Consider the following 27704-nt stretch of genomic DNA (forward strand, 5'->3'; position numbering starts at 1 on the left):
GGTGCAACTGAGGGGACCTGCCACCCCCTTACACTGTTGTAAGAAGAAGGACCGCGCCTCGGGTACCTTTTTTGTGCCGGCAGCGCACAAAATTGTGCAATTTAAGCATGGATGGAGGGACTCCTACTAATGAAATAAGTAATATCAAAAAATCATTATATATGAATATTGTAGGGAGTAAGAAGCAACCGTCAAGGCCAACTAAACTGGTGCCAATACCAATACATTAAATGACATTAGCGCATCATACAATGGTATGGTCAGCCAAATCCTGTTACTATATCAAGGTATTATTATAACCACATAAAGTCATGAATAAGGCACATACCATATCTATCTATAAATATTAAACAATGTACTGTAGTTTATGGATTAATAAAGTGCCAGTGCTCAAAAATATTTTATATAACTCAGATGGATATAAACGTGCTTAGTGCAAAATTCAAATAGCTGACCAAAGAGTAAGGGTGTGTGCACACGCTGCGGATTCTGCTGCGGATCCACAGCGGATTTGGCCCTGCGGATCCGCAGCAGTTTCTGCTGCATTGAACAGTACCCTTTTAGCATACGTAAATACAAAAAACCGCAGTGCCCACGTTGCGGAATTTTCCGCGCGGATTTGCTACGCATTTAAATCTGCAGCATGTCAATTTTTTGTGCGGCGTCCGTAGCGGTTTGGCACCTGCTCCATGACAGGTGTCAAACCGCAGGCCAATCTGCAATAAATCCGCAGATCTTTTGACCTGCGGATTTAGACAAATCTGCGCAGAAAATTCCGCAGCAGAATCCGCAACTTGTGCACATACCCTAAAACCCCACACATGCACACTGCATAGCAAATAATGCTGCGTTGTTTCTGCTGCGGGGTTTTTTTTAGCAACGTAGATGCATTTTTATGAATACTCATGCCAATATTGTGATGGAAGACACAGCTGAACTGTGCGGTTTTTAATCCCGCAGCAATTTCAAGTCCGCTCCACAATCTCATCATTAAAACATGGAAGCCACATAAAAAAATGCAGCAAATATACAGAGCAGATTCCTATTGAATATTTTGGTGCAGATATTAGCAGAAAAGAAATCAGCAGGAAAAAAAAATCTGTGTTTTTTTTTGTTACATGTGAGAAAATGGCCTAATATTTGTATACTAACTGAATGGTAATAGCTTTTGTATAGGAAGGGGTTAATGGATGTAATTGGGTTAATGACGCAACATTCATTTAAAGCACATGTGGACCCCTAGCCACATTGCTTGATTCTTTTTGTTTTAGTTTTCTAGTGGTAAGGTCAAGGGGTAGCTGGGGGTGTGTATACCAGGCAGTGCAATGGGTGAGAAGGCAAATGATCAGAGTTGTGCTGCTGCACCGGTAAGTGCCCGGAGGCAGCGGGTAACTGCCAATGTTTCATGGGTTTGTTGCATTATTCTTTAATGGGCAAGGGTGTTTTCATGTTATATGAGGCTTACTATTTAAACTTTAGTTACATTTTGACTAGACTTTGTAGGTGGTGGATGGGAAATGACTTGTTAGGCCTCAGTCTGCTATTCATGTATGTGTCCTTTGCCTTACACCTTGGACCCATGTACCCACTAGTCTGTCTGTTCTGGTGGGGTGTTTTTTTTTTTTTTTTGTGAATGCAACAATATAAGTGTTTTTGAAGAAACTTGACCAGCACATTGAAGTCATCTCAGGGCCTCTTGACCTGAACTTCACTGCCTCAAATATACCTGAGCCTGCACTCCGGTCAGGAGCCCCGTGATCAATCTGTGTATCAAGGGTTGACAATGAGACTGTAACCGCAGGGAGCGTATAACTGCATCATCTCTCTGCAGCCACGCTTCCAGTAAACCAGCCAAATGTGCTTTTTGTGAGGGGTGTTTTTTTTTTTTTTTTTTTTTTTTTTTCTTGTAAATTGGCCACTCTTCTAGTTTTAATCATGATGTAGTGCTCTTTACTGAGTATTTTAAGGTAATTTTTGCTTGAGAAAGTAAAAAATTCAATTTGCTCTAAAATTAAAAATGTCACAAGTTACAGAACATGACTAGCAATTTACTGCTGTCTAAAATGCCTTATTAAAGGTTTGTCCCTTTCTTGTAATGTGTTTATGCTGAAGACCAGAAAACATAGGGTTAGGTGCGCCCTCTTGTGGCAGGCAGAGCTGCTGTCTGAGACTAAATAACAAGGAGGACCAAATACACTCTTTGCAGGAGAACACTGTTTATGGGTAAAATGGTCACCTTATACAGACCATGAATTGGTTAATGTCTAAAATATTCAAAGATTCTGCAAACCTGGTAAAGTTTTTGGACAAATGTACTCTGTAATTCGTGTGGGTGTTGTGTAACACTTGTATATCTAGCCAATACAGCTGTATGGCCATCTTCACACTGGTCACCAGGTAATTGAGCAATATATTACAGCCAATCCCACTTTTTTTTTTTTTTTTTTTTTTTTTGGCTATATGGTTCTACAGATGACTTTATGACCTAGATCAAGAACAGGATGGCTGACGTAAAACAATTGCCAATTTGATTCTAGAGGACGCATTTCCCATGAGCCTTGAAACTTTAGTTTTAAACAACTATATATTCGACTATTAATGTTCTTGTCTCTCCATATTTCCAAAGGAATCCAATGATGGTGCTAAAACTTCATGTGATGAAGGTTCAAAGGTAAGCTCTTGGGACTAAGTCAGGCTTTTAAAGTCTAGACTTGTAAGGCTAAGTTTATAACATTTTGGGGTTTCTATACACTATTGTGATAGAGAATCCTAGCACAACAATGCAGATACAAATGTTCCTAAAAATTGTCAGGGTGGGAATTATATTTCACTAATGTCTTCTATTGAATCCAAGTGGAATTTTAATCTAAAATATTCTACTTCCCAATGGTTTGCATTAAGAGACTGAACTTTTTGCTTTTCAGTGAAATGATCCACTATTGATGATTCCTCTTCCATTTTTTTTCATTAGTTTATTATAAAATGAGCTATTTTTAAACTTGTGGCCTCTTGTACACTACATGAAATGTATCCAATATCTGTATTGGGTGGGATTTCAGGACATGTAGAACAGTATGGAGCAACATCCCTATTTCCTTATCAGAGGGGTATGAAGAGTTTTATTTCAAAACGTGTGAGGGACAAGTATGTTCCCCCCCCCCCCCCCCCACCAGGCACCCGTACTTCTGAGATCGTTTCGCGCCGCTTCCTCCATGCACTGCCATGTTTCAGATGTTACTGGCCAGGACTCCCTGAACACTACAGGCATCTCCAATTCTGTCAGTGTCCCAATTTCAGTCTATACTGGACTTAACAGCTGATCAGTGAGTCTCTGCGGACTGCGCTCCGAATAGATAGGTTTTGAAACCGATGTTACCAGCGTGACAGGGTATAATTGCCATGTGTCTGGGTAACCAGCACTTTTGTATTACAATCGTCTACACTAACCAGGTTGTCTTGTTTTTTATATAACACAATACTTGCCACTTGTTTTGAGAAACCTCATATAGCCTGGCTGGTTTTCTTATGTTTTAGTGGTCTGTTAGATCGTTGACATGTTAGATCCTACTGCTAACAGTGGTAACCTGTATGAGCGATCACAACTAACCTTACCAATGTAGCTTTTTTTTCTACTTTTTAGTTGCTCGCCCATATTGGGGTCTAGTTAAGCATGAATTCGGGTTGTGGTTTTTGGGGCAGTGAATATGAATTTTCCAATATTATACACTTCTCAAAAAAAAATAAATAAATAAAGGGAACACCTAAATAGAATATAACTCGAAGTCAATCAAACTGTCCACTTATGAAGCAACACTGATTAACAATCAATTTCACATGCTGTTGTGCAAGTGGAATAGACAACAGATGGAAATGTTTGGCAATTATCAAGACACCCTCAATAAAGGACTAGTCCTGTAAGTGGGGACCACTGTGACCACTTCTCAGTATCAATGCTGTCTGGCTGATGTCTTGGTCACTTTTGATTGTTGGTTGTGTTTTCACACTCGTGGTAGCATGAGATGGACTCTACAACCCCCACAAGTGGCTCAGGTAGTGCAGCTCATCCAGGATGGCACATCAAGAAGGTTTGCTGTGTCTGTCAGCGCAGTGGCTGGAGGCGCTACCAGGAGAGGTGGAGGGAGGCCGTAGGAGGGCAACAACCCAGCAGGACTGATACCTTAGCCTTTTGTGCAAGGAGGAATAGGAGGAGCACTGCCAGAGCCCTGCAAAATGACCTCCATCAGGCCACAAATGTGCATGTGTCTGCCCAAATTGTTAGAAATCGACTCCATGAAGATGGTCTGAGGGCCCAACATCCACAGATGGGGATTGTGCTCTCAGCCCAACACTGTGCAGGATGCTTGGCATTTGCCACAACACCAGGATTGGCAAATTCGCCACTGGCACCCTGTGCTCTTCACAGATGAAAGCAGGTTCACACTGTGAACATGTGACAGTCTGGAGACGCCATGGAGAGCAACCTGCTGCCTGCAACATCCTTCAGCATGACCAGTTTGGCAGTGGGTCAGTAAGGCCTGTTTCACACTTCCGTTTTTGTGTCCGCCAAACGGATCCGTTTCCGTTTTTTTGACGGAAACTGATGCAAACGGATCCGTTTTTTTAAAAACGGATCCGTTTTTTTGACGGATCCGCGGTAACCGTAATGGAAGTCTATGGGACAAAAAAAAACGGATCCTGCAAAAAATGGCGGATCCGTTTTTTTACGGAAAACAACGGATTTTGACGGATTTGAAAAAACGGAAGTGTGAAACAGGCCTTATGGTGTAGGGTGGTATGTCTTTGGAGGGCTGCACGGTGTTGTCAAAGTTGACCTCAGTGTATGAATAAGGGCAAACAAAAGGACCAGGTCCCAATTTAAGGATGCCAGCCTGGGGAGGCTTTTAAATGCGATTTACAGTTCGAGGGTGAGACCACACCCCAACTGGTCCTTTTTGTCTGCTTTTATTCAGTGAGGTCAACTTTGACACATGGTAAGGTTTATAATATTGGACAGCGTAGGACCATCTCTATCAAGGTCACCTTGGTGACGGTGAGATGGCTTTCATTCTATTTTTGATCAAAAATCATATTACTAAGAACCCTGTTTAACCGCACTTTTGATCTTTACTTAAAGCAGGTTTTTTATTTTGCTTCTTGTAGGTTATTTCTGTGTTTTATGGCCAAAGTGAACAAGCCTCTATATGCTGAGTGTATACCAACTTTAAGTTTTTTACACTTTGAAACAAGTAGAACGTTTATCTTATAATACTTATGGCGTCTGTTTCTTCACAAGCTGGTAGCACAAATATGGACTGCAAACTTTCCATGTTTTATTTGCTGAGACCAGTGCATTCCTTCACCTTAATAGAGTATAAATTGGTCTCTCTAATTGCACAGGTTGTTAGATGTTTCCTAATGGTCTAACCCTAATTTTCCACAGGTCAAGAGCATCATGCCAGCTGAAAACTGTGGATACATGAAGTCACTCATTTTAAGAATTACAAATATCTGGCCTCTCAAATATGTGGTAAGGAAACCTGGTTTAGGCTGGCTTCGAACATTATGTGAAAACACTATGTGGGTTTTATATTTTAAGAGATATTTGACTTTGACTCATGTCTGTCTTAAAACCCTTTAAAATTAAAGAGGATCAGTGGCCAGTTTTGGCCTTTATTATAAACCTGCTGGTGTGATGTGGCCTGTCGAGCATAACTGCTTCTGAGAAAGCCTTGCTACATCACTGGGCAGAAAGCCTAGTTGGACACCTTCCACTTCCTCACTCAGTGGTCTACCTCCTAGATTGAGCAGCTGTGAATAATGTAACATTGGCGTTTTCTAAAGCAACACCTGTATTTTGCCCTGTGATGTTATTTGCTTGCAGCTGACTATGTATCCTGCCACCAGTAGCCTATGCCTCTTGTTTTGCTTTTGACATTTACTGTTTTGTGCATCAAGATTTCATTACCTTTTGGCTCAGAACCACTGAGCTAGTTATTAATTTTGGAGATTAATATCTTGTGGTACTATATAGGGCATTAAGGTCCAGCCTTCTCAAAATGTCTGTGCAGGAAAGATGGGCAAACCAAAACCATTTGGCATCCATACCTAACACTGACATCACCAGAAAGTCCACTTTACGGTTCGGTCCCCCCACCCCCCCCCCAAACACCAGTGGTGTTTCTTGCATTCTTATGTGCATGACAGCGTGGCAAACACTGCTTCTGATGGGTGGTAGTGATTATACTGCCAGTCAGACAGCTGTAGTTCCCATGCTGTCAAATGACAGTGTGAGCCTGCAGCTGTGATCAGATGTAAAAAGTCTACCTCCAGTCACTGGTGTAGACTACTGCTCACATCAGCCTATACCTGCTGCCACTAATAGCAAGAGCAGGCAGCTGACGAGAATATTTATCAGCCAGTGCTGTATGTAGATGAGGAAGAAAAAAAAAATCTTGTGGGTTCCCCTGTGGTAAAGAGAACCAGCCAAAACTCACAGCTGGGTGGTCTTCAACCCTCAGCTGTCAGCTTCAGCAAGGCTGGTTCTCAAGAATAGAAAGATCCCCACACTTTTTTTTTTTTTTTTGTCACTTAGTGCATGCATTGAGCATTCTAGTATTGGGTAGGTGACTTAAAGTTACAATGATTCCTACTCATCCATCCCTTCACTAGTTGGGTGTCTTGTTAGACTAGACATGTCTTGTCCTTCTATAGTTCATGTTCCAGCAGGCAATCTAAAGCTTGAAGTGATTCTGAGCTGTAATTTTTCTAAGGAAACAGTCACAGAAGTTGAGTCTTGGATTATATATAATATAATTTTTTTTTTTTTCTTTTAGTTTAAAATGCTAAAACAGATTGCAATGTTCACTGGTCTTTTAGAAGAGGTGGAGAATATTGGAGTTGCTGAGCAGATATCCCCAAGCAAACGTCGTTTTGTGAGTGGCAAGAAGAGGATTGGGCGTTTGACCAGGCTTATTCTTCTGGTTACTCCCTATAGAATACAGTGTGCATTTGGCTATCGTGCTGGAGAAAGCATAGGGAAGACCTCAGCCGATGGTAACTTTTATAACAGAATTTGAATATCCTTGTTTTTGAGATGACTAAAGTAATAAAACGTGTTGATGCTTAGACATCAGGAAGTCTCCTCTGAAGCCATGTGGGAAAGGCAGCAAACGTAAGCAGGATGACTTGGATATGGAAGAGCAGCATAGCTGGGTGGCACTCCTGACTGAAGATCTTCCTGACGAAGACCAAGATGATGATCCTACATATGAGGTATAATCTATGAATTCTTTCAGAGACCTTGATGCAAGGCCTTGTCCTTTATTCCTGCATTGAAAGCATGTAAAGGGTATATGCACACAGCGTGCTTTTAGACTTTATTGCAGCCACTGAGTTTTCTCATGTGACACGAGCTGCAAGAAAATGTGGACAGTTTTCCTGAGACTGCTTTGCTGGTGGCTTTACCTTCATTCCAGTGGTGGGTCAGTCACCAGTGGCTTCTACTCTATACTGAAGTGGTTAAAAGGTGACAGAACATGTGCACAGCAATGTCTTCATTTTTGGGCATGGTGCTTAGTGTCCAGTCATTAACTTATTATAATTTTTAAGGCAATTTTTTTTATTCACGGTTCTGTTCCTGGGTCCATATTTTTGTTTTTTTATGTATCAAATTGTTAGTGTTTGCTTCCAAAACTCGTAACAAAGTTGCCCAGATAGCTTTGGTCCCTCCCTTCCTATTGACTTGTGGAGCATCTTCGTACCATAAAACACCTGAAAGGTCAGGCTTCTCCATGTGCACATATTCTTAGCACAATGAGAGAAAAAAGGATGGCACTCACTGTTACCAAAAGTAGAAGTCCTGATTTCATGGATAAAAATGTATGGGCTCGGGAGCAATGCAGAGTGCGGACGGCTGTTTCGTGCTCCTGCGCTTCAATGGGTCCTCATTAGGACCCGTAGAAGCGTGAAACGGCTGTCGGCACTCTCTGCATTGCTCCCGAGCTCATACATTTTTATCCATGAAATAAAGACTTCTACTTTTGGTAACAGTAAGTGCCATACTTTTTTCTTTCTTTATGCTATTAGATTTTGTTTCTTCAGTATTGAGCACCCGTTCCTTGGGGTATGTGGCGTTCATATAGTGTGTAGGGTCTTTAGATTTGTGTAAGAGACCACGGTGGTGCCAAATCTTTCTTCTTTTTTTGGACTTTGCACATATTCTTAGTCTTTTCATCCTGTCCTGCCCCCCCCTTCCCCTCCATTCACACTACAGGGTCTAATGAAACTGAGGTGGATATCAGGTAATGGGGCTTCCAGGGGCTGTGTACCTCGTCCTGATGCCATTTCTGGGGTACTGTGTCCTGTTATGCAACACATTAAACTAGTCTACTCATTCCCAGGCCATGCAGTGTCCCCTTTACTTGGCACAGGTGCCAGCAGCTGACATGTGCAAGGCATGATGTGTGCATGTTAATGTCAGCTACAAGCCTCTGACAGCATCGTGCATTGCAGGGAGCGGTGGTGTCCCCTGTGCAGAAGTTTCCTTTCAGTTGAATGTGCTCAAGGATGTACATCAAGCTGAAATAGCAGCTGGTGCTGGCACGGCTCTGGAGCAGCTCACCAGTGCTTGCATTTAGTATCTCAAGAATAGCAACAAGGGCGACTTCAATAAATTAAAATCTTTAGTGGGAAAAGGTTGCGTGGGGCCATGTTTTTACAGAACTTGTATTTACTTCTGACCTACAGCAGTGGTAGTTGCAAAGCGTGTTAATATTCGCTGTTGCCTAAACTGTCTCAAAGCTGTGACTCTAGATATTTTATGCTTCAGTTTAATTTTTTTTGCAGCATCTGAGATTTGCTAAAATCTTGTGAGTAGAATAGAGCAGAAAATCTACTGAATCTCATTTCTGACCTACAACATGATGCTCAGATATGTTATAGAAACCAGTTGACTTTGTTGTCCCCCCTCAGCCTAGTATTTCAGAATCAGACAGTGAAGAAAATAAGTCCAAGAATGATACGGAATCTGATCTGGAAGTAGAAGAGAAGAATGGTGTTGTGATGCTGAAAGAAACTACACGGGTAAGGGCAATCTGGCATTTTATTGCCTTGAGACTCTTCGTTGTGGATAACTTAAGTCAAAATAGAACTATGTAATCAGGCTCCCAGTAATATCCCACCCCATACTAGGCCCTTACATACCCCTTCCTGAGGTTCTGCAGCACATTAAACTTAAACAATTCTACTCCTTCCCTTCCCACATGGCATCCATTATTGGGTGCTGGAGCCAGCAGATTACATCATGGCCATATACATCAGTCGCATGCATGCCAACTTCAGCTACTGGCCTCTGATTAGCCGGCGGTGTGTATTGCAGTGCAAGGAGTGGTCAGGTCTCCTGAGGGGCTTTGGAGCTGGTGCACCAGTGATACATCTGCCCCTGCATTTAGTATCCCAAGAATGGCAACAAGGGAGACTTTAATAAAAATCTTTAGTGGTTGAGTGGGGTCATGTTTCTACAGAATATATCTTTCTGATCTACAGCAGTGATATATATATATATATATACACTCACTCACTGGCCACTTTATTAGGTACACCATGCTAGTAAGGGGTTGGACCCCCTTTTGCCTCAATTCTTCGTGGCAGAGATTCAACAAGGTGCTGGAAGCATTCCTCAGAGATTTTGGACCATATTGACATGATGGCATCACACAGTTGGCGCAGATTTGTCGGCTGCACATCCCTGATGCGAATCTCCCGTTCCACCACATCCCAAAGATGCTCTATTGGATTGAGATCTGGTGACTGAGGAGGCCATTTGAGTACAGTAAACTCATTGTCATGTTCAAGAAACCAATCTGAGATGATTCGAGCTTTATGACATGGCGCATTATCCTGCTGAAAGTAGCCATCAGATGTTGGGTACATTGTGGTCATAAAGGGATGGACATGGTCAGCAACAATACTCAGGTAGGCTGTGGCGTTGCAACGATGCTCAATTGGTACCAAGGGGCCCAAAGAGTGCCCAGAAAAAATTCCCCACACCATGACACCACCACCACCAGCCTGAACCGTTGATACAAGGCAGGATGGATCCATGCTTTCATGTTTACGCCAAATTCTGACCCTACCATCCGAATGTCGCAGCAGAAATCGAGACTCATCAGACCAGGCAACGTTTTTCCAATCTTCTACTGTCCAATTTCGATGAGCTTGTGCAAATTGTAGCCTCAGTTTCCTGTTCTTGGCTGAGAGGAGTGGTACCCAGTGTGGTCTTCTGCTGCTGTAGCCCATCTGCCTCAAAGTTCGACGCACTGTGCGTTCAGAGATGCTCTTCTGCCTACCTTGGTTGTAACGAGTGGCAATTTGAGTCACTGTTGCCTTTCTATCAGCTCGAACCAGTCTGCCCATTCTCCTCTGACCTCTGGCATCAACATGGCATTTCCGGCCACAGAACTGCCGCTCACTGGATTTTTTTTTTCTTTTTCGGACCATTCTCTGTAAACCCTAGAGATGGTTGTGCGTGAAAATCCCAGTAGATCAGCAGTTTCTGAAATACTCAGACCAGCCCTTCTGGCACCAACAATCATGCCACATTCAAAGGCACTCAAATCACCTTTCTTCCCCATACTGATGCTCTGTTTGAACTGCAGGAGATTGTCTTGACCATGTCTACATGCCTAAATGCACTGAGTTGCCGCCATGTGATTGGCTGATTAGAAATTAAGTCTTAACACACAGTTGGACAGGTGTACCTAATAAAGTGGCCAGTGAGTGTGTATGTGTGTGTAATATATATATATATTATGCACTTGCTTTGATTGCCTAAACTGTCTGGTGTGAGCATCAAAGCTGTGGCTCTTGCTGATTTTATGGTTCAGTTATTTGATATTTTTTTGCAGCATCTGCATGAGATTTCCTAAAATGTCATGAGTAGAATCTGCTCTATCAATCACTCCTGCTCTACAACATGATGCTCAAATGTCTGTTCTAGATGACAAGTTGATATTTTTTTTTTTTTTTTTTTTTTCAGCCTAGTATTTCAGAATCGCACAGTGAAGAAAATAAGCCAAATACTGAAACAGTTCTGGAAATAGAGGAGAATGGTGTGGTGGTGAAAGAAACTACACAGGTATGAGTTATCTGCCTTCTTATTGCCTTAAGTTATACATAAGGAAAAGTCTCATATCAAAGTAGAAGTATTCATGTTCTTCCCCACTCCAATAATATCCTAGAACAGTGGAGGCACATACTGACTAATGGTCTTGACCCTGGAAGGTCGATTTCCTGTGACTTCCCAATCCCCCTCACTCCCTGAACAAATAAGCCACAACCATTGTTTTGTATTAGAACAGCCACAGCAGCCAATTTATTGGTTAAGGACACTCTTGGTGAGGTCCTCAAAGTTAACAAAATCTGGTGATTTACCATGGCCTTGCCCCTCCCCCCCAGCCTTACTCCCGGCCGCATTTTTATTTGGCTCGGAAGCACCATGAATCAAGGGAAGGTTACCTCACACTGTTAACATGCACCCAGCTTCCACTACCGAGTGCCCCAAAATCTCACACCGTTAAGGTGCACCCGGCTTTGGTCACCGTGTGCCCCCAGTCTCATTGCCAAGTGATACCGACTTCCGTCGTCGGGTATCCCTAATGTTGTTCACCAGACCGTCACCAAGACCAACCACACAGAAAAAGATCTATGCAATGCAAGAATCCCCACTTCCATACTTTAAATCAACTTCGAGGACCCACCAACACCACACCGAGAGCCCTTCAAGTGCTCAAGACCCCACCAACCAGCTATGCTATACCCCTTTGACCCCTCTTGCAGGCCCATAATCCACAAATCCATCCCCACTACATTCAAGTGAACCCTGTCTGCCAACCAAAAATCCTTCTCCAAAAAAGTCTAGATTCTTATGGCGTACCGCCACTCCCCCATTGCTCACGACATATTTGGACAGAGCTTTGATTACCTTAATGCAGGCCTTAGTGATGCTTTGAATTGACTGTGCCCCACGCCAACATTTCCTGGGCACTGTCAGACCACACTAACTCTACATTTGGGTAAGTAATGATTAGCTGCATTAGATCCTTTTTGATGTTGCTGGTCAGTCCCGTCCCGAGCATTTAGTGAGATCGTTGCCCCCCCACATGCAATACTAATATATCTGGTGGCCTGTGGAGGTAAACCGCCTGCTGAAATTTGTGGAGTACCTGGCTCCAAACCAAACTCCTATACCCAAGCCAATTAACGCTACTTCCCTTGTAAAACCTAGCTGTCTCCTGTCAGTCTCTGTCAACTTGTCGTGCTCCCCAACAAACATAATGTCCTATAATCCAGATTAGAGTCGGAACTTGTCCTGTAACAAAACAAAGGTTAATAACATTTTATTTCCTTGAAGGGTTGGCTCCTTATCGTTGAGGTCATACGTAGGACCTGTATCGTGACTCCAACTGACCAATTCTCTTTAAAATTTCCAGATTCAAACCTCCTGCCGCCGCCTCTGTTGCGGCTCCGATGCAAAAAGGATGTCCTGCATAAAAGCCCTGTTCAATGCCAGCCGCCTCCAAACATTTCCTAAATACTGTGAACTGATACCTGGGTCATTCTAGTCTATCTTCATGACATAACAATGGTCCCTTTTTCTGCAGTCTGATGGCCATAAATACCTTAAACATTGTAAAGGGCACATGACCGAACCTTTTACCCTTTTTTTACTTCCTTATCCAAAACTCTATCCCCTTCTCGGTTTCCCTGATGTCTTCAGATAAAATGCCCCCAACCTTAGTTCTCCTCTGTTACCAGTTCTCCTAGTCTCATAGCTCCGAAAAATGCCAATCTAAACCCTACTTCGAAACGTTATCTGCAAATTGTCTTTAATTGAAGGCCTAAATTCTCCAATAACTCTAATGACACTGGTTGCCTGCTGTCTTTGACCTTTTTCTTTCCAAAAACCTCTGCCTGTTTGACTAAAAAACTTAGTCAAATCAGTTCTATTTCTGACTTTAAACCCGAAGGCTAACCCTGAAGTTATTTGATTTAACCTTGCTGTCGACCACTTAGCTGCCGCTTGTCTAATTCCGAACACCCCTATCTATTCCCCCTTCCTAACCATTGTTCCCACAATTGCCATGCCTGTCCATAAGCTGCCCAAGTTCTACCCACTAATGAAGACTTGATCAGTGGCTCTGCAGCCCTGATGCCACACTCCAGAGTCTGGGAGGGCAGGATAGGCCCTCTTCTGAGTTCAAAGCCAATCCCAGACTGTATCGATCACAATACCCAGAAAAATACAAGAAGTTGGCTGAACCGTTTTTTCTGAAGCTAGAGGGACCCCAAATTTCTTTGCAACCCACTCCAGGCACTTTAAAATGGAATCACACGCTTGCATTTGGGGGTTGAGCCTACACACCAAAAATCATCCAGATAACGATCTTTCACCACCCATTTGAGAAAGGTACTAAAGACCTCAAACCAAGAACAAGAAAAGGAGCAGCCCATAGGTAAGCACCTGTCCACATAATCTTTCCCAATGGCAACCGAGCAAATGCTGGCTGATTGGGTGTACAGGCAGTAACCGAAAGGCTGATTCTATGTCTGTTTTTGTCATTAGTGCTTTTTTTACCACATTTTCTCACTAACTGCACTACTTTGTCAAAAGATGCGTATACCACCGAACTTAACTCCGGATCAATGCCATCATTGACGCACTCACCCTGAGGGTGACAGGTGCTGAATCATCTGGAACTTATTTGGTTCTTTGTCACAATACCCAATGGGGAAACTACCAAATCTGGGATGTGTGGGGCATTAAATGGGCCTGCCATTCTGCCTAAGAACACTACTTTTTGTAATCTTTTGCTAAACACTCTGGGGTGTTGATAAGCAGAACTTAGATTTTTTTTTAACTTTCTTTGTGTTTGGAATGTTGGAGGGGATAATGAAAACATCTCCGAAGCCTCTGGTTAGTAGGACAGCTTTTTGTCTATCTGGATACCTATTTAGGTAAGGCAGCATCGTGTCTGGTGTTCAGCCCTTGACCATAACTAGCTCCTCCTGCCTTATTATTCCTTCTGAGACATTTAATGGCCCCGTGTGATGTTCCATTACAGATGGAACACAGGTGTCTAAATTTGCAACCAGGCCTGAACCTGCATTGGCTTTCATTAAACTGCCAGCACAAGCCAGATTTGTGTGAAGTTATGACCCTGAAAACTTCCTGCCGCCTGCCTTCCTAAACCATACCCTGCATGGCTGGCATTACTGGCCCACCCATGAAAGGGATTCCCATACTTGTTAGGGGCCATAATCGTAAGCCAAAGGCAAATATCTTTCTGATCCCATCTAATAGAAGGGCAAATAGCTTTACGCTGATGAAACTGCTTGTCGTATAATAACCATGCCTACAACATGATGCTCAAATGTCTGTTCTAGATGACAAATTGACTTTTTTTTTCAGCCTAGTATTTCAGAATCACACAGTGAAGAAAATAAGCCAAATACTGAAACACTTCTGGAAGTAGAAGAGAAGAATGGTGTGGTGCTGAAAGAAACTACACAGGTATGAGTTATCTGGCTTCTTATTGCCTTAAGTTATACACAAGGAAAAGTCTCAAATCAAAGTAAAAATATTCATGTTCTTCCCCACTCCATTAATATCCTAGCACAGTGGAGGCACATGCTGATGGTCTTTCTATGCATTCCCCCAAAGCCAATGCTTTTCATGAAAGGGCAACAACTGACTCCCAGAAGTCTGGCAGTGACTCTTGCTAGTCTCTCCACTGAACACCTGTACTCTGCTAACTTGAGCATGTGTATGGGCAAGGAGATGTGGTCAACAATGTAAAGTGTGTGTTGTCTCTCCTTTCCTTTGCTGCATTTTTCATCTAAGTGTAATGCAACAAAATATGTTGCGCTACAAAAGCAACACTAGAATAAAAACATCCACATATCTCCTCGCTGCATAGGAGCATACACAGACTAACGAAGAGCAATTAAATGCATCAGACAGCCAAGAACCAAAGATGAATGGTGAAGAGCAAAAGGACGCTGTCCTAACAGGTTAGTGTCCCCTTTCTCTCTGGGTAGCAGTTAAAATAAAAGGACATCTAACAGCCCTATTTCCACATGGTGCAACATCTGTATAGAATTATTGCAAAGTGCTCTTTCCCCACAATTGGCTTTGTCTAAAAACTGATCAGTTACAAGGTTGTCCTCTGAAGATATTGGTGACTTATTAGGCCATGAAAATTAAGGAGGGTGGGTTTTTTAATATTTGCTTACTACCATTAATATTTACTGACAGTCTTAAACTGGTGTGGTGAGGGGTAAAAATCAAAGTTTAAATCTATCAACTAACAATTCCAGGTGGGTGAAGAAATATATAATCCATATCTAGTGTGACCAAACTTTGTATTGAAAACTGCATAAAATCATTTCTATGTATACTTAGACATTTGGAACAACCTCCTTGCAGGAGATCCTTCAAAATCTGACAACTGACTAACCACAGATCTTCTGTGTATGTAAAAGTAGTTGCAAAAGCCTCCATGTAATCGCAGACACAAAGTGCTCCCAACAAAGTTTTTACTCCTTAAATTGTAAGTACTGTGCCATATAACTGCAATATATTAAAAAAATAAAAATGCGACTAAGATCAGAGCACTGGAGGCCGTATCGCTTCAGGAATCCTTAACTAAGGATGGTTCTTGATAAATTTGGTGTCCTGCTGTAGAATAAACTTGAAGCCAATCAGACACCTTCCTAATGGTATTACTTAATGGGATGAGAAATGCAGATACATCTCATTAAGGCTACACGAATCTTGACCAAATTCAGATCTCAATTTGCAGAAACTGTCCCAAGCTTCCAAGAAGTCTCATCCACGCCTCACTTGCTGCGCACACACAATATTGAATCACACTCCAGCCATTCTGTAAACTGTCTTCTGTCCAGAGCACCTGGAGCAACTCTTCTGCGCCTCAGTTTTTCTGCATTGTTGTCCCTTAGAATTTTTTTTTTTTTCCACATCAAATGTTTTTGGCCTCAAGTCTTCCAGGCACACATTTCCTGGCTATACTTCAACCTCAAGATGTGTCCCACTAGTTACTGTCAGATCTGAGCTGATTTCACTTTGGACAACTTCCAATATCAAAGGGAAGCAAGAGGTCTTTCATCTGCTGCACTAAATTTCCCTGAGACATCTGTTTCCAAACTTCTTCTACTTCAGGGCAACTACCCCAAATATGCAGCAAATGTCATTTAAGGCTATGGGCCCACGTAGCGTTTTAAAATGCAGACTAAAAACCGGACTACTTCCCAGAAATCGCACTTTTTTTTCCACGCGATTTCACCGCAATTCTGTTCACGATTTTGCCGCAATTTTCTCAAGCGCTTTCCAAGCGATTTGAAGCATCGCTTGGAAAGTGATAACAGGTTGGTCACACTCGTCAAACATAGTGTTTGACAAGTGTGAGCAGCTTTTTACTATTGAGGCCGCCTATGCGGCTTCAATAGTAAAAGAGAAAATGTTAATGATAAAAAAAATTAAAAATCGGGGTATATTTACCTTCCGACATCCCGGGCCACAGCGTTCCCAGTAATGCCTTGCGAGACCTGTGATGTTGGTCTCGCGTTACTATAGCGATCTCACGAGACCACGTCATCACAGGACCTTGCCGCAAGGCATTACTGGGAATGCGGCGCGGGACGTCGGAAGGTAAATATACCCTCTTCTTCTTTTTTTTTTTTTTTTTTTTTTTTTACAGGGGTATGGTACCCAGGGCCTGGAGGACAGTCTCCTCTCCTCCACACTGTGGGTACCAACCGCACATGACACTCTTAACTTCCCGCATGGTGGGCATAGCCACATGCGGGAAGTAAGCGATTCTGATGCATTCCTATGGTGCGGAATCGTGGCAATTCTTTGCGATTCCACACAAAATGAGCATGCTGCGATTTTTGATGCAATTCCGCCGCAGAAAAAAGCGCAGCATTAGCACAGCATGTGCGGAATGCATGGGGGGGGGGGGGGGACGTTCTGTACACGATTTTTAAACGTTTTCGTGCCAAAAATCACAGCAAAAACGCTTAAATCGCATTGTGGGCACACAGCCTTAAAACAATTTTCAGTGTAAAAAAGTCTGGGAAGCTATGATATGACCACCAGAGCTCTGATCTCAACATGGCTTGAGATTACATGAAGGACCAGCACAAGCCTACTTCCAATTTTTGAAGAACTCTGAAGGAGGGGTGTTCCAAACATCTTGGACAAAGCACAGAATTGTGTACTTAAGAGTGCTTGGATGGCCAAACCAACTTGGATTTCTCCTTTATTCGTTCACTTTGCATATTAATTGCTAAATATAAATATTAAAAGGGTTGTCCAGTTCAAAGGTGTCTGCAGTCACTCTGACTGCAGACTTATCAATCTTAATTCCCCCCCCAAGCACACAATGCTGCTGGGATTCATTAGTTAGCTTCAGTTCTGGGAATGGAAGACATGCGTTGTACATACTCCTGGCCAGTCTGTGTGGCCTAGCTCCCCTACACTTGCATGGTGCGAGACTGGGTCCATTAGATGGCCATATCGCTAGATCGGCCTTGGCTTAACACGGGTGTATGGCACAAGGCTGCCCCTACTGGCATATATCTCATACATGCTCTTCATTCCTGGGTCTGAAACTGAGTGGTGTGTGTGTGGGGGGGGGGGGGGGGGGGGTGGGATTCACTTAATCAATTTGGACCAGACAACCCCTTAAGCTGTCCACAAGGAAAAGTCTCTAGTCAAACTAAAGTATTGATGTTCTCCCTACTCCATTATTTTCCTAGCACAGTAGACACTTTTCAGCCTGGGGCAATCGATGGGTAGTGGCCCACTTTTTTGGCCTGCTTTAAAAACAGGCTGGTACATGGATATGAGAACCGAACCAAGCTTACTGCCTACATAAATACTGCAACTGAAGAAAACTGATTACATGGACACGATAATGGAACCAAGCTATTGGAGCAGAATAGCTTACTAAATGTACTACATGGATGCAGCAAAAGAAGCAAGCTGATTACATAGACACCAACAGAATAAAGATTGCTACATGGATATGGGAACTGATAGGAGCAAAACTGAGCTTACTAAGTCTACTATATGGATGCAGCAACAGAACCAAGCTTGCTGCTTAGATGGGATACCATAACGGAGTTTACTTGCTTACAACCTCAAACACGGACATGCAATGCCCCTGCCATACTGTGCACTTTCTAGTGTCTTAAAGGATCAGGGGCCCAAGTCCCAAAGTGCTTGTCACCCCATACAACCCCTTAGTCATTTAAAATGGCATCTATACATGTATAATCACAGTATACCACTGTTGCTAACTAAAAACAGAGTGCAAAGACCAATATTATCAAAACTACAACTATAAAAGACCAAAACAATACAGCTGCACAATGTCCACTACCATTACAGTACACAAATGCATAATATCACTGCCTCTACATAACAAAATACTCTAAACACCAATGATGTCACTATACATCTTCTACTACATGACTGAAATGCATTACTAAATAAAGGCAATACTAAAGAGCAATATTGCCACCTTACAGTAACCATATTGGTAGATGCCAGTCCTGCAGAACAGGCATGTGATTATGGAGTGCGGGGGTACTCTGTACCGGGCCCGTCAACTTCAATGGGGGACGGTGTTGCGGCGATCCAGTCCGTGGCCCAGAGGCGTCCAATAATAAAATAGGGGAAAGTTGTGTGGTAAAAATGAAGTTATTAGATGGTGAAATAAGTGATGCCACCTGTGGTATTCTAGTCAGAGGTGACCTGCGGTGTTGATTCTCTGGTATGAATGTTGGGCGCAGCTATAATGTTGTAGGGCTGTAGTCCCAGGGCAAAGATGTTAAATAAATAGTAAAAAAAATGGCTGTAAAGTTGTGGTGCAGATAAGAGAGACACAGAGGTGCAGTTTCTTTACCTTTTACTGGTAATAGATTGCAGTCTGGAGTACCACATACAGGTGATGGAATGAGTCTGGCTCACCTGGAGGCATTCAGGGGATCCACCTTGCCAGGTGGAGATTTAGGACCTTCCTATCTGTGCTTTGTGTGTGGGTCTCACCTGTATATAACTATGCTGCGACCCTCTTCATGATGGTTTCACTAACCTGTACAGCTGTCAGCGTGAGCCTATTCCACGAGTACCGTCCTTTTTCCCTTCACCCATGACAGCACCACCTGAGAGAGGGATCCGCCCCACCAGGACAGGAACCTACTGAGACATAAGGGGCGGTGCCTGTCATGGGTGAAGAAAATGGACCCAGCCCCGTCCCGGCGCAGGAAGAGCAGGTGTCTCACCTGCAGTGCTGGATGCGCAGTCCCCGGGCCCTCCGGGGTTCCGGGTTCGTGCGGGCGTCGGTGGGATCCCCGGGGTCTGCGGGAAGCCCCCACCACGCCGCCCTCCCCTTGCGCATGCCGCATCTCGATCCCCATAGCAGGGGAGAGACGCTGGCTTCTTCCGGCCGCTGACGTCAGCGGCGCATTGCATGCTGGGTGCGCCGGTTGACGTCAGAGAAGGGCGACTGTGTAATGGCGCCGGGTGCGACGCCGGCTTTCTGAAGGCCGAGGCCGGCGGTTGCAGAGGGGAGGGGGGGGGACGCTCACCTGGTGGAGGCGCGGTATTTAAAGAAGGAAGGCGACAGCAGACGGCGGTGCAACATGGAGTCAGAGCAGGAACGTTCAGCATCCCTGCCTCCCTCTCAGCCCTCTGGCAGAAAGCATGGAAGCCATTCCAGCAGCAGTCGCCCCAGCCGCAGGTCGGGGGATTCAGCGAGATCCAAAGAACGCAGGTCATGTGCCCCGACGCAGCCTCCGAGTCCGGTACCCTTGATTTCGGGTGGTGAGTGATCTTCGTGAATGTTAGCATTTATGTTTAATAGGGCTTCTGTTGTATGCTTCACCCTGTAGGAAAGGCCTAGGAAAGCGGGAAGCAAGAAGAACAATAGGGATTGTGCTATATGTAAATCTCCCCTAGCAAGAGATTGGCAAAAAGATCTCTGTGCTGCGTGCATTCAGCTGACTATGGCGGAGGAAGCGCCTAGTTTCGCAGCCAATCTGATATCTGCCCTAAGGTCAGAAATGGAAGGCTCAATTAAGTCCCTATTGAAAAAAGGGAAGAAAACCAGGAAGGGTCCCCCCTCGGATTCCGCGTCAATGTCGTCTCAGGCGGAAAAATCATCCTCCTCAGACAGCGACATGGGGGGGTAAACCATGTTTCCCTGTAGAAGACACAGACGCCCACCTAAAGGCCATTAGAGCTACAATGGGCCTACAGGAAGAAAAGGCGGCTAAAACCCTAGAGGATGTTATGTTTGGGGGGCTTCAGGAGAGGAAAAAACGAACCTTTCCAGTAAACGACAAGATCCAGGCACTTATTGAGAGAGTGGAAAAAGCCCGAAAAATCGGGGGCCCTTCCATCCACTTCCAAGAGACGATATCCCTTCGAGCATAAGGATGCAGTGATATGGGACAAAATCCCCAAAATAGATGCAGCGGTATCCAGATCCTCCAAAAGGTCGGCCCTGCCCCTGGAAGATGCAGGGGTTCTTAGAGACCCACTAGACAAAAAGGCAGACTCATATTTGAGGCACGCATGGGAAGCAACAGCAGGAGGACTAAAGCCGGCAATAGCGGGTACGTGTACGGCACGCTCCCTCATGATCTGGCTGCAGCAGTTAGAAGAAAAGCTGGCTTCAAGGGTCCCAAGAGAAAAAATCTTATCGGAGATGTATCTCTTACACGGGGCAGCAGCTTTTTTGGCCGATACCTCGGCGGACTCTATGCGGATGACAGCCAGGGCAGCGTCACTATCAAATGCTGCTAGGCGCGCATTGTGGCTTAAGGGCTGTCCGGGTGACCTTCAGTCCAAGGCCAAATTATGTTCTCTCCCCTGCGACGGTTGATTCTTGTTCGGCAAAAACTTGGACGATATACTGGAGAAAGCAGGCGATAAGAAAAAAGGCTTCCCCAGATTCCCTATGGATCAGAGGAGACAGCCCTTTCGGAGGGGAAGATTCAATAGGGGGCGCCCTCCCGCTGACAGGAGAAGATGGGAGGATAAAAGAAAAAAATCGGGATTTATGTTTGGTGGAGGCACCTCCACCTCAAAGTCGCCACAGTGACGCCAGTGTTCCAGTGGGGGGGAGATTGGCACTCTTTTTCCAAACATGGAAGATCTCCTCGAAGGCCTGAAAATTCCCTTCATCCGTCAGCCAAAATCCGTAATCGTCATCACACCCTTCAGGAAAGTGACCGAAGAGCAGGTGGCCTTAGAAACAGATCATGAGCCTGATAGACAAGCGGGTACTCTCCGAGGTACCATGCCTACAGGAAGGGAAGGAGTTTTATTCACCCCTTTTTCTGATAATCAAACTTTCAGGACTGGGTTATTTTTATCATAAATCTCAAACGGCTCAACCTATGGATAAGGAACTCGACCTTCAAGATGGAATCAGTAACTACGGCGGTGAAGCTACTACACGAAGATTGCTTCATGGCCGTGGTCGATTTAAAGGATGCGTATTATCACATCCCTATCCACCCAGATTTCCAGAAATACTTGAGGGTAGCACTTTATATTCAAGGCACGCTAAGGCACTTTCAGTTCAGGGCTCTTCCGTTCGGCATATCTATAGCCCCGAGAGTTTTCACCAAAGTCATAGCGGAAGTGACTGCCTTTCTCCGGATTCACGACACTGTCATAATACCATACCTGGACTATTTTCTCATAGTAGGCAGCTCAGAGAACCACTGTACGGCGCAGTTGACCCGGGTGATCAACACCTTGCAGGAATTGGGGTGGATAGTCAATTTCAAAAAATCAAAATTGCAACCCCTAAAACAGACCTTCCTAGGATTTATACTAGACTCAGAAAAGCAGGAGTGTCTGCTGCCAGAGTCCAAAATAGAAAAAGTGCAAAATCTGGCCTTCACGGGCCAAAACCAACCACGTATGACTTTAAGAAGAGCAATGTCCCTGCTAGGTACCCTAACATCCTGTATTCCGGCGGTCAAGTGGGCTCAGTTTCACACCCGGCAACTCCAGTGGGAGATACTAACAGCACAAAGATCGCTAAGAGGGCGTTTAGAAGGAAAGCTGGAGCTTTCCTTAAAAACCAGAGACTCTCTCTCAATTGGTGGCTGGACAAGAAAAATCTGACCTTGGGAATACCGTGGGACAGACATCAGATATAATCTTAACAAATGCGAGCTCCTCGGGGTGGGGGGCACACAAGGGGCATCATAGGTCAGGGTTCCTGGACGTGTCAAGAAAGGGAGGCATCCTCCAACCTGAGAGAACTGTGGGCAGTGAGCAAGGCCCTAAGTCACTTCATTCCGCTACTCCAGAGTCGAAACGTACGCATCATGTCAGACAACAAGGTAGTAGTGGCGTACATCAACCACCAAGGAGGGACAAGATCACACTCCTTAATGGAAGCGGCGACAGACATTCTGAGCAGTGCAGAAGAACACCTACACTCCTTGACAGCCTTACATATAAAAGGGGCAGAAAACGTAGAGGCAGACTTCTTGAGTCACAATACCCTGAAGCAGGGGGAATGGGCGCTAAACCGGTCCATTTTTCAGAAAATAACTCGGCTTTGGGGGAAACCGGTGATAGACCTGTTTACCAACAAACACAACAGGCAAACAGGTTCTGCTCTCTAAACCCGAGAGAAAATCCATGGGCAGTGGACTCGTTGCACATCCAGTGGAACTTCAGGCTAGCTTATGCATTCCCCCCCCCCCCAGTGGCTCTAATCCCAACAGTTGTCAGGAAAATCAGAAAAGATCAGGCCAGGGTGATTCTAATAGCTCCATTTTGGCCAAAAAGGCCCTGGTTTGCTCTGCTACGAAGGATGTCCCTCTCCGATCCATGGGTTCTACCAGAAATCCCGGACCTACTAGCTCAAGGTCCAATATTCCACGCTCAGGTCAAAGGATTCCATCTGACGGCGTGGAATTTGAAAGGGCGCTTCTAACGGATAGAGGGTTCTCCCCTGGGTTGGTGGCCACCCTACTAAAGAGTAGGAAACCAGTGACGACTAACATCTACGGCAGAACATGGAATAAGTTCCTACAGTTCTTAGGTAGGCCGTTAGGGAAAGATTCCCCCCCCCGATTAATGCCATCCTGGAGTTCTTACAATCGGGGTTGCAGATGGGGTTAGCAGTGAACACTTAAAGTTCAGGTGTCGGCACTAGGGGCACTCTACAACTGCAAATTGGCATCAAATAGATGGGTAGCCAGATTTATTAAATCCTGCCATAGAGCTAGCCCTATCCCAATACCCCGGATAGCCCCCTGGGATTTAAACCTAGTGCTAGAAGCCCTTACAAAAGATCCGTATGAGCCATTACATCAGCTGGGGTAGCTAAAGTTTCTGACCTTAAAAACAATCCTGTTAGTGGCCCTCACGTCAGCCTGCAGGATAAGCGATTTACAGGCTCTCAGTAAATCCACCTTATACGCAAGTCTTTCAGGATAGGGTAGTGTTAAGAACAGACCCCGCTTATTTGCCCAAGGTAGCATCAGATTTCCATCGGGGCCAGGAAATTGTCCTTCCATCTTTCTGCGAGAACCCAAAAAATCTGGGGGAGGGAAAGTTCCATAATCTAGATGTTAAGAGCTCTTGTAGAATACATTTCTGTGACTAGCCAGTGGAGGAGGTCCCAGTCCCTATTCGTAGCTTTTCAGGGTGCCAGGAAAGGCTATGGGGTTTCAAAAGGGACTATTGCTAGATGGATTAGGGAGGCCATTAGTGTAGCCTACACAGCTAGTGGTATCCCGATTCCTGACTGCATCAAGGCTCATTCCACCAGAGCCGTGGCGACCTCCTGGGCCGAAAAAGCAGAGGTATCGATCGAACAGATTTGCAAGGCCGCTACCTGGGCCTCACCTTCAACCTTCTTTAAGCACTATAGGTTGAATCTATCCTCCTCTGCTGACTTAACCTTTGGTAGAAGGGTGCTGCAAGCGGTGGTCCGTCCCTAAGGTGTTTCAAATCTCCAAAAATCTCTCAGGTGGTGCTGTCATGGGTGAAGGGAAAACCACCATGGTTACTTACCGGTAGCCGGTTAACCCATGACGGCACCCGTATATTCTCCTCCCCCCCCCCCCCCCTCTTTCACCATATGGGTGTGCACAATTAGTAGGTTTTTTTTTTTTGAGTGTTGTGGTGTTGGATTAAACATGTAACTAACCGGGAAGTTCCTCCTCAGTGCTCTGTAACCCAACTGAAGCGGGGGAGAGGTGCCGCCCCTTATGTCTCAGTAGGTTCCTGTCCTGGCGGGGCGGATCCCTCTCAGGTGGTGCTGTCATGGGTTCCGGAAAAACCGGCTACCGGTAAGTAACCATGGTGGTTTCACAATCAGCCCCAGGCTCCTTATCTGCTGACGTGCCCTCAGGTGTTCAATGTGCACAGGAATTTACAATCCCCTGTACTTTCAGATTCAGCTATCAGGGCGTACAGCTCCTGTCAGCCTAGGACTCTGATGTCTGTTTTCTTCTTATTAGCGCTTCACTCAGGGGTCTGCTATATACAGTATTTTAGCTTCCCTAGAGTCTCTCAGTCTCTGCTCTTGTCCTTTCCCTCTTCACAGATCAGCTCTGCCTTTCGAGCTCCTTTCAGATTAGCTCTGTCTTCATCTGACAGGATCTTCCAGAAAGATCTTTACCTCATGTCCTAACGTTTAAACTGTCGTCATTTCTCCTCACAGCTGCTTTGTTTCCATGACAACCCCCTCAGCTGATTTCTAGCTGACTCACCAACCCCCTCTGCTGGCCAGAATTTATAAGGCATCTCCCTTTTCTGACCTGCAGCAGGAAATTGTGATTAAATCTAATGCTGCCTGGCATGGGGGTCCCTCTTCTGCCTCCAAGCATGACTTCACCTCTTAGAGGGAGGCAATGTCACTGTGACAACTGGACTCTGGGGTGTCACAATTGCAGTACATATAGTAACTTATAGCTGACCTTCTTTCTGATTTGGGTCATTAACGCTTCCCATCTTTTCCATCTGGCCCAGACTGACATGACTACTTTTCCAGCCAGTACTCGCCTGCAGAGATTAAAATGCACATTTGACTCCTCACACTTCACTAATACATGTAATATTTTGAAGGTCCCCACTGCCCCATGGATATAGTAGATGGCCCCACAGCCCATTCATATACAAAAATGTGTGGCACGAGACAATTGCACCACCTGTGTGAGATGCTGATGTCTCAGAAGTCTGCAGCTCATGAGACAGACGCTGATGCGCACGGCCGTGTCTGCCAACTGCATTACAGTACAACATACACGGCAGCTTGCTGTGGCCATATTAATCACTCAGTCGGTGTCCAGCCGGCCCTCTACAGCTGCTGGGGGAGCAGTCCGTGGGGGCATTTGCCACCCAGCCCACCCCACATAGTCCAACGTGGGATTTATGCTCACACCCAGTCAGGAAAGGGTGACAATGGACTTGGGAGTCTGGCAGTGACTCTCTCTAGTCTCTCCACTGGACACCTACACTCTGCTAAACAAAGCATGTGTATGGGGAAGGAGATGTGGTCACCTCTCTCCTCTGCTTCATTCTCCATTTGTGACAAGTCTGCACATTGCAACAAAATATACATACTCCTGGCCAGTGGGCATAGCCTCGCTTCCATACACTAATAGGGCTGCAGTGACTGCAGACTTATCAATTTGGACCAGACAAACCCTTAAGTCTTAAAGCCTTCTATGTGGAATCTTATTCCTGACACTTTCAATGTATGCTCGTAATAGACTTTTTTAATTGCTTACTAGTTTTTTGCACACTGTTAATACATTTTCTTCTCTCCACCCAACAGATTGATATTTTCCTTGGAATTGAATGAACCCTATATCTGGACCTAGCTCGCTACCTAATAACCTGCATGTTCTATTCCTAACTGCCTGCAACAAACATCTTTTTTCCAAATAAAATATTTTTCAATGATCATGTTTGTTACATCATTGTATACTGGTGGGTAAAGTGAATCAGGCCTTATCTTATGAAGTGGTAAGTCTGTGTTTTTACTGTAACTGACATAACACTTACATGCATATTTGGACCCTTAAGTTATGCTCATGCATCACCCAAATACCACCATCAAGTGTTATGGATGCTGTGTAAATGTACTGATGGGTTCTCAATGTTGTGGGTAGTGATGAACAAAAACTAAAGTTCAGGGTTCCTACCAGACACCCAGTATACTGAACACTGACATCTTAGTGTATATCCATGATGGTGTGAGGGGAGCCAGGGCCGTAGTTGTGGCTGACATAGATTACTCACACACGCCTTGGTCTCCTGCCACATACAATGTACCTTTTGTAACACCTTCTGTACCATCAGGGTCCGAGCTTTTCTTCTGAGGGTTCACTCCTATTGGTTTAACACAGACCAGTTTCAACCTGTAACAGACAACTTTACTTGCATTCTTTCGCCGTACACCCAGTTCAGTTACAGCAACTTCACAGGGAACATCACAGTACACATCCTTGTCTATTCCTGTGCTTTTCCCTACTTCTAGAATGCTCCCGGGTCATACCATTTCATCCAGTACGCAGCGTTCCTTCAACTGTCCAGCTTTACTACCTTAGAGTTCCCCTGTCTGTTTTGCCCCAGACATAAGGGCATCTGCCCATATAGTAAGCTGCCACATCTTGGTGCTGCCCTGCATTCCACTGCTGCTGTATCCTTTAGTTCCCAAGTCCTGGACAACTGGGCTCCTATCTTCTAAACATTGCAGGGTCACTGATGTCCCAGGCTTTAAAGCCATACAGCACCATCTGGCCTCCCTAGCCCTACTATCAGGAAATACTCCTGGCTTAACCACAGTAGGCCCCTCCTAAGTTAACTATTTGTTATATGAACCTCCTATTCTACTATGCCCCCCTCTAGTGGCTAATCCTTAAACTGCACTGTCCCGATCTACACAACACATAGATATACACATGGCAGTAACTGATATACGTATAAATATACCTAAATTGCAGCCTTAACAAGCTTTGGGCACTTCCAGTCCCATCAGTTGTAAGTGAGCAGGATGTGGGATTCAGTGACAAACAGCTGAGCAAGGATTAACAATTTAACTTAGCAGGGAATGGTCCATGCAGGGAGGCAAACGGTTAACAGGGACATGCCCTTCCTGCTGTTTAACTGCCTATTGCTTAGCCTTTGAACTGTATCTGTTATGAATGGGTCACTGAGGAGGATGGCAAGAACAGGCTAAGCCACCAGAAAACCAGAGGTTGGTAACTAAGCAGATTGCAGAGCCCTGATCCTATCACACAACTAGCAGTAGCTGTGGAGCGTACCTACGATGCCCTAGACACCTCGGCACATCTGGAGAGCTAACTAAGCCTAAAGCAAGAAAGATGAAATCTAAACTGCCCCGGAGCAGACCCCAAAAGGAATAGATGGCCCCCAAACCTATATTGTCAGTGAGACAAGATGAAACAAACGCAGGCAGAAAAATTGACTGAGCAAATGATGGGGCCCAAACTGACTAGATAGAAAAGACACTGTCTGCAATCACACAAAAGCCCTGAAAAATCCAACACGTCTGATGTACAAGAAAAACACTGAAGTCACACAACTTCACCCCCACTATATCAGCACTCTG

General features: G+C 44.7%; 1 protein-coding gene across 1 annotated transcript; it reads left to right on the plus strand.

Annotated features, from left to right (window-relative positions):
- Positions 1-1228: 1228 nt before the first annotated feature.
- LOC141049436 (uncharacterized) lies at positions 1229-26033 on the plus strand. The gene is made up of 10 exons (XM_073545920.1): positions 1229-1367; positions 2627-2671; positions 5441-5527; positions 6834-7053; positions 7127-7272; positions 8971-9081; positions 11036-11134; positions 14468-14569; positions 14976-15069; positions 25905-26033. The coding sequence occupies exons 1-10, from the start codon at positions 1326-1328 to the stop codon at positions 25907-25909; spliced, it is 951 nt and encodes a 316-aa protein (XP_073402021.1). The 5' UTR covers positions 1229-1325; the 3' UTR covers positions 25910-26033.
- Positions 26034-27704: the final 1671 nt, after the last annotated feature.

The sequence above is a fragment of the Dendrobates tinctorius genome, unplaced genomic scaffold, assembly GCF_039654945.1.
Source record: "Dendrobates tinctorius isolate UK_male_01 unplaced genomic scaffold, ASM3965494v1 ptg000011l, whole genome shotgun sequence".
In the NCBI taxonomy this organism is placed as follows: Eukaryota; Metazoa; Chordata; class Amphibia; order Anura; family Dendrobatidae; genus Dendrobates; species Dendrobates tinctorius.